This window comes from Nicotiana tabacum, chromosome 6 (genome assembly GCF_000715075.1).
Source record: "Nicotiana tabacum cultivar K326 chromosome 6, ASM71507v2, whole genome shotgun sequence".
Lineage (NCBI taxonomy): Eukaryota > Viridiplantae > Streptophyta > Magnoliopsida > Solanales > Solanaceae > Nicotiana > Nicotiana tabacum.
In genome coordinates this window covers 136,986,235-136,994,024 of record NC_134085.1, presented here as the reverse complement: position 1 = coordinate 136,994,024, position 7,790 = coordinate 136,986,235, and the positions used below count along the sequence as shown (strand labels likewise).

The 7,790-nt window shown below is 35.8% G+C and overlaps 1 protein-coding gene across 1 annotated transcript; it reads left to right on the top strand.

The window, feature by feature from the left end:
• Positions 1-302: 302 nt before the first annotated feature.
• On the top strand, positions 303-7,583 carry LOC107824315 (glutaminyl-peptide cyclotransferase). Its single transcript, XM_016651063.2, has 11 exons — positions 303-793; positions 1,876-1,932; positions 2,041-2,076; positions 2,501-2,565; positions 3,403-3,466; positions 4,393-4,510; positions 4,611-4,708; positions 5,964-6,034; positions 6,143-6,167; positions 6,259-6,313; positions 7,158-7,583. Exons 1-11 carry the CDS (start codon positions 524-526, stop codon positions 7,268-7,270), a joined length of 972 nt encoding a protein of 323 aa, XP_016506549.1. The 5' UTR covers positions 303-523; the 3' UTR covers positions 7,271-7,583.
• Positions 7,584-7,790: the final 207 nt, after the last annotated feature.

Below are 7,790 nucleotides of genomic sequence, written 5' to 3'. Positions count from 1 at the left end.
AATATTATATAACTAATTCAACTAAATTCATCATTTTTGTATGTTAAGAAGATATTGTTTCAATGAATATAATAATTTATTTTTTTATATATATTTTATACTGATTGACGCGAAATACACGTGCAACGTACGTACACTAAAGCTAATATATATATATATATATAGAGAGAGATTATGTATGTTATATATACTTTTTTGGCCACTGAATACAAATAGTTTCTGGCGCAGGCTAAAAGCGAAAAAAGTCAAAATAAATTCCACAGCGGACTTTTGCGAATAATTTTCTTTTTTCTCCCGAAATTGTTATCTCGAGTGATTGTAACCGATCGAGCCATCAGGAACTTATGTGCTACGGTGGAAAACTTGATGCTGTTAGTCAAACTTGGCAATTGGCATTAGACGACAACGCCTTTCATCTAGACTACCCACGTAAATCTGCCACCCCCTCGCGAATTCCCGTCGTCGCTCCGGCGTGCCCTTCCCCGGAGTTATCCATGACCCTCGTTGCTGAGGTGTCAACCACATGCCAGGCGCAAGGATGAGAAAGAAATCTAATAGTAGAAGAATTAACCCCCTACCTCAACAACCTTCAATGGCTTCTGCCTCTCCTTTTCTTCTCCATTACAGAAAGATCTCCGTCCTTGTCTTTTTAATCCTAGTTGTTTGTTTAATAGTTTTTTTAAATACTTCATCGACAAAGGAAGGCGTGTTTCAATCCGATATGCCGTCTAATCAGCTTTACACAGTCGAAGTGATCAATGAGTTCCCTCACGATCCTGGCGCCTTCACGCAGGTTCGTTTTTTCTTTCACTTCTATTAAATTTAGTTGATCCTCTAGATTTATGTTGAGTTCTAGCGCCTCTTTCATTTAATTTGTGTCATCAGAAATAGGGATTGGAAATTCAATTCGCATAAGAAAAAATGATGTCTAATTAGAGTATTTTCCTAGCATCTTTTTGGCATTTGGTAGTTTGATTGAGCTACTAGAATAAAATGGACTATATCCTATGTGTTTCAAATTTTCTTTCAAATATTTTCGAATTGTTTAGTTGGCTTTGCTGCTGGCAAGTAATGTACCTAAAAAAGAGAGACAAACACATGTTGCAGGCCAGGCTGAGTTCTCAATTCTCATTTCTCTTAGGTATGAAATTAGAGCTAGTACAAGTATCTGGTATCTTCATATCAGATCATACATCTAATCGAAATAATTATAGTTCCTCTGCTGCATTTACAATAAACATCACCAATTGATAGAAACTTTCAGCAAACCGACAATAAGAATAAACGTTAAGGCATTATCTGATGACTGTACTGGAGTCTTTCTCCATGGCTTAGCTTGCATCATTCACCTTTGATGGTTCTCTTTCCTGAACATTTTTTGCCCAACATTCTCTCCAATGTAGTAACTCATTCCCTATCAATAGATGTGGAGACTGTTCCCCATTCACCTAGATCAATATGATGATGGAGTTAAGTATAATCTTAGGTGAAACTGTTCTATTTAACTACTTTAAACATGCTTAATATTTACTGTGCGAAAACCTAAATGAGCAAAGACAAAATACATTTTTCTTCACACTATCAGCTTTCAAATGGCAAGATCTCAACCATTCTTGTAAAATGATTGAAATCTATTGATATTTGATATTGATGTTCTCCCCTTTCTTTGCTTGCTTTATAGTTTTAATCTGCTTTGCTTGGTAATAAACCTGAAATATTATGGGTTGGCTACATTTATCCTATTCAATTCTAATTAGAAGTCCCAAAGTAGGGGCCAGCTATAGTATTAAACTATTAATCATATGTTGCTTTTTCTTTTGATAAGTAATCAGATAGCACTTTTTCCATCTAATAATACTGAACACTTTTTTATAGGGACTGCTGTATGCAGAAAATGATACCCTATTTGAGTCTACTGGAATGAATGGGGCTGTGAGTTTCCCTCTGGTTCTAAAGTTGACTTCAACTGATTATTTCTTAGGAAGATTTGGTTTGCCAGAATTTTTCGTAACTGATAGTGTTTATGATATTTGACTACAGTCATCTGTTCGGAAGGTCACTCTGCAGACTGGCGAGGTAATTGGCTTAGATGCTCTGAATGAAAGATGGTGCGAAATAAAATAGTTAAGATAAACTCTTATATCATTTCAATTATTATGTTCAAAATGAGAATTTAAAAAGAAAACGATGTGAAAATTATGAAAGTTAGCAAAAAGGAAACAAAGGATGAGAAACATAATTGCACGAGAAGATGCAATGAATGTTGAAGCTTATTCCCTATTAAGGAAACATCCTGCCATACAATAACTTTGTAAAGTGCTGATGTTTCTTTTTATGCAGCAGCTGTTCCCATGATATAAAATATCAAAAGAAGAAAATGTGTTCCCATGATATTAACATTGACCGATGACAAGTGCAATATATAATTCCTGACATTCAAGCTCAGTTGGAGATGCCGAGTTGATATATCATTGAACCTTTTTGCTTCTGGCATTCACAGGTTGAGGCTATTCAGAAAATGCAGTACTCTGACTTTGGGGAGGGCTTAACTCTTCTTGGTGATAGGTTTGTGATCTAAACTGAATGGTTTTACTTTTCATTCAGCTAATGATAGGTTTTCTTTTTTTATCTTAAAATTAAGAATGTTTTTACTTTCCTTGATTCAACTAGTGAAGAAATTCATGTGATAAGTAACTCGTTCTTTTCCAAAAGAAAATACTCTTTCCCATTAGTTATACGTTATACAGCGTGATAATGATGCTTCTGGGGAACTTACTTTCTGGGAGAATACAATGCTAATCAATATGTTGTTTTTGACTGATAAAGGAAAACATGTTTTTGTTGCCCACATGGATATAGTCCCTATTAGGTTTTTGACTACTATGATCTTTTATGACTTGATGCCTGAACCCGACTCCAACTCCTAGCGTTCCAGTTGAAACTCAAGGAGATGGAACTAAACAGGCTTGCTCAACGAGGTTGTAGTCGTAGTAGTCCTCTAATCGAGAAATCTTTTAATATCCGATCATGATTCATGGAACCCGGAATCCGACTAGTGAAACCAGGCTTTTATGGTTCCTCTCTCTCTCTCCCTTTCTCTCTCTCCCTCTCTGTAAGGAAGAGTTTATCTATCCTCCTCTTGGTACTTCTGCATGATTGTGTCTTATTCTGTGAAATAAGTTGATAGTCTCCTCAAATCTGAAGGGCTTCTGAAAACTCCCTTGATTGCGAAAGTACCCACTGTGCTTTCGAATAGTTCTCTGACTTAAATTAAAGAAGAGTTTTGGCTGCATGGTATATTCTCAATTTCTGTATTTCTTTGTACAGTGATTGTTGTTTTTCCTTTTATGATGAAAAAGATGGACCTCACATCTAATATAGTAATCTTAATGTATTTTATAGGTTGATTCAAGTAACTTGGCGGCAGAGTACTGGTTACATATATGATCGGCATAATCTGAGCAAAGTATGTTGCTTATGCTTTAATATTTGTTCAGTGTTTTTTGCAGCTTTGTGCTATTGATGTTAGTAGTGGCTAGACTTGCTCAGATGAAGTCCTGTTGGACGTAATGTGGTAAGAATTTTATGATGTTTACTGCGAACTCTCTGGCTGGAAAGAGAGATTTTCCCTGTGCTGATCATTTTGTTTTGATCTCGTTTGCAAATCCCAACTTTCTGACGCTGAGGTCATGGCGGAAAGTGGTAAAAGAACTTAGAAGTGGTGTCGTGATGGCATTAACTGTAATAGTATGTGTCTGGAACTTATACTTTTTACCTGATAGTATGAAATCGGAAAAATTACTCTTTGGCTGCTCTGGATATATTGTTCGATAGGTCTACCTGTCAGTTGAGACTTTTCCTGAGTTGTCACTAGCTAAGCATCTCAATACAGTTTCTTTGATGAACATCTCTATTCAGTTAATCTATAATCACTTGTTCTACATTTATTCTGATATTGCTGATAAATACTTAACAATGACATGATAATAGACAACTACATCTTTTTCTTCAAGATATTGACTATTCTTCAAGTGTATATTTCAAACTGGAAAAAGAATTCCATTAACCTAACTTCAATTTCTCTGCTCGATGAAGCTTTAAGCTGGTTTTATTTTGATTTCAGTTGCCTTCTGTATTCAACTACTTGAACGGAAAGATTGCCATTTCCAGAACGTGAATCTCGGTTTTTCGTCCCAAGTCTAATATACAACATAAACTGCCATTTGCAATGCAGAAATATGCTGTGTATTAATCCTTGCACATTTGGGATTGTGGAGCGAGAAATGCTAGTATTTTTGTGGTTGCAAGATTTTTATAGTGACATATGCTCCTCTATATTGCTTTTTTCCCCTTCCACCTCCTCAGTAATTCTTACGGTTGATTCCTCTTCAGTTTGAGAAGTTCAGCCATGGTATGCCCGATGGTTGGGGATTGGCAACTGATGGGAAAGTCCTTTTTGGAAGTGATGGATCTTCTACCCTGTATCAGATTGATCCTCAAACTATGAAAGGTTTTGTCATCTGAAGGTCAAATTATGATTCAGCTGTTTTGTTCTTCCTATAAGAATTTTTCGTTTTGTTCTTATGCTTTTTTTTTTCCCGTTCTTGCAGTAGTTAAAAAACAAATTGTAAACTATCAAGGTGATGAAGTGCACAGACTAAATGAACTAGAGTATGTTTATGATGAAGTTTGGGCAAATATTTGGATGGTATGGACTTGCTCACCCCAACTCCCTCTTCGGAAAGATTGATTTTCTATTACACATCGCAATTATTTTCCCTTAAAATCATCCTAAGCGCTACTAATGTGGCTACTAAGCTATTTCTCTAACGACAAACGGCAGCATCTTGAGATCTTCTTGAAACTTAAACTGTGTTTTACTTGTTCTAGTAGTGAGTGCTTGTGGGCAAGTCCTTTTCTGGTACCTTGTAGTTAACAAGGATACAAGGCATCATTATTAAAACTTAAAAATAATAGTAACTGCTTTATCTGAACCCAATATGTGAAGTTCTGGATGTTGTATGTTATCACTGAGCTTGAGGTACAGATCAATGGTTTCTCTTTGATTTGCCGTGTAGTGGCTTCCTCGATTTCCACGTTCGATGGAGAACTTTTATCATTACATGAGCAACCAAAATGATAGAGGATATTTTCCGAGTATGGCAGTTCTCGGTGTTTTTAAAGAATCACTTGAAATCCTTATAAAAATAATCACTTGAGACATCCTTAAACCTTTGAAGTTAGGTATCTTATAGGTAAAGCTCTTCACTTAAACAGAGCTTCAGTCTGCGCCAAAGCGCTAATGTGTGAGCCTCATCAATCATGGCTTGAACTGTCTTGAAAAGTGTAGCACTGAACTCACTTAGGTGACATTTACAGTATAGACACCAAGGCACCTAAGCATTTGCCTCAGTGTCCATAGGCTCTCTCTTGAAGACGGCACAAGACATTAAGCATTAGTTGGAAAAATGATATCTTTCTTGTTAAATACTAACAAATATTTAGTGATTAGGAATAGAAAAATAGAAGTTTAGTTTATTAAAAACTACAGTCAGTAACTTTGAATTGGAGACTCAAAGCTGCATGGTCGCAATTGAATCAGGTATTTTAAATGGTATTTGAATTGATTGAGTTTAAAAAAAAAGGTTTTTGAGCTTGATTGACAGGGCTTGTTATTTCATAAGTTCACTTAATTGCTTCCCACTCCTTTATGCGTGTTTGTATATATAGTTATTTCTGCATTTATGCTTTTCTTACCTAAAGTGCGTGCAGTAATTGTGCTTTTTGCTTAAGTCCTAGCAAACTTTGGATTTTTTGGCTTTTCGCCTTTGACAACAATACCAGTTCTAGTGAAGTATACAATGCTTCTGTTTGATTCTGAAGCCCAAACGTTTGAATAATTTCGTTTACAACTCAAGTGTGGCGTAGGGTTAACTCTGACTTATGTCCACCTATCTCTGCAGACTGACTGTATAGCTAGAATATCACATAAAGATGGCTCAGTGCTTGGATGGATTCTCCTCCACAATTTGAGGTTCTTCTAACAGCTCTTTCCTTGTAGCATTACTTCAGTATTAGGCAATTATTACTCCTAGAAAATTGGAGGTAGAGTGAAATGATGTGTCTTCTGTTACTTATGCAGAGAAGGATTGCTACACAATTTGAAGGTCAGTTTACTTTAGCATCTGCTTTTGACTCTGTGTATAATGTTTACTTGGACCTTTTGAACATCTTCTTCAATACTTACCTTTGCTGCAGCAAATTGATGTCTTAAATGGCATAGCATGGGATAGGGATGGTGACCGTCTTTTTGGTGAGCTCCATCATCTTGTTGCTTTTCCTTTAGTGCTTAGGGTTTGGTTGTGATTATTCACAAAAATATTGAGAGAATTTCTCACTTGATGGATACCTGAAAGTCGGTTAAAAATGCATATTTACGAAGCATGCCACTTGTGATTTAATTGGTTAAATACCTGATCAGCCATAGTAGTTGAATCAAGTTACCACACGTTAAGAGCAAACAATAGATGTTTAATGTATGTGACGTGCAATGGCGGAGCCAGAATTTTCGTTAAGGGGTGTTGAAATATATAAAAGTAAACATACCAGAAAATTAAGGGGAATCAATACATATAGTGTATATATATATATATTTTTTACCTATCTACACAGTGTATTTTTCCCGCAAAGGGGTCCTATAAGGTGGCTCCGCCACTGGTGACGTGTGCCATTCCCAGCAATCCTAGTTTCTCAATTTGTTAGGGTCGGGTTAGGGCAAAGATGGGAAATGAGATTTTATTCACATCAGTAAAGCATAACTATGGAGAAACTATGTACATGTGAATGAATGGCAACATTCGTGGATGCAAAAAAAAAGCGTAGACTGATCTGCCTACTGCCACTATTTTCGTCCGACATTTTTTCTGTAAATGATAGAAAAATTCAATGAGATTAGTTTGAAGTCATAGTTTTGATAAGTATTTACATGTATTATGAATCAAGCATGATTATAGTGGTTAAGTTTGGACAGATTAGCCTTTTGCCATTATTGTGCCAAAAAAAATGTTCATCAGCTTTCATATAAATTCTGTTGTTCTATAGTAACAAGTGTACCGTAACAAGGAAATATCATTAAGCCGAATTATTACTTTATTCAGTCACAGGCAAATGGTGGCCGAAGCTTTATGAGATTAAGTTGCACCCGTTGAAGACACCATTCAACGGAGACATTAAGCAGATCTGCATGCCCCCGGCATTTCCTTTTTCATAGTCCCCAGTGGATATTCTTCTGCAAATTCTAAATTATTGTGTTAGTACATCAATTTTTTGCAGATTTTGTATATGTACTTGCTGTTGGTATATTAACTTGTCCCATGCCTAGAACAGAAGCAAATTTGTAGCTGACTAGCTGCTGCCTGGTCAACTCGATTATTATATGGGCTAGAGCAAAATGCAGCTCAAGTAGAAGAGAAACTTTACCTTATAGCCTTACTCTCCTGCTCATCTTTTCTTTTGACTTATGATAGAACTGCTACTTTAAATTTTATATCCTATTAATGCAAAGTTTTATTTTCACATATAAATGTAAGGTTCGATTCGTTCCTTTGCCTTTCCCAACACGGGGCCTAAAAACAATGGGGTATTATCACTTTTAGCATGTGTCGGAAATTATTTATATTTGGTAGCCGAAAAAGTGTATAAAATTTGTATAATTTTTGTATATAACATACATAATGTATATATAAAAAAATGTCATTTTCCCAAAAACAATCTAAAAAGGAAAAAAAAAA

Coding starts and splice junctions, on each gene's coding strand:
- LOC107824315 (XM_016651063.2), top strand. CDS start 524: ATGCCAGGCGCAAGGATGAGAAAGAAATCTAATAGTAGAAGAATTAAC. Junction 794..1,875: donor ATCCTGGCGCCTTCACGCAG/GTTCGTTTTTTC, acceptor ACTTTTTTATAG/GGACTGCTGTATGCAGAAAA. Junction 2,566..3,402: donor TTAACTCTTCTTGGTGATAG/GTTTGTGATCTA, acceptor TGTATTTTATAG/GTTGATTCAAGTAACTTGGC.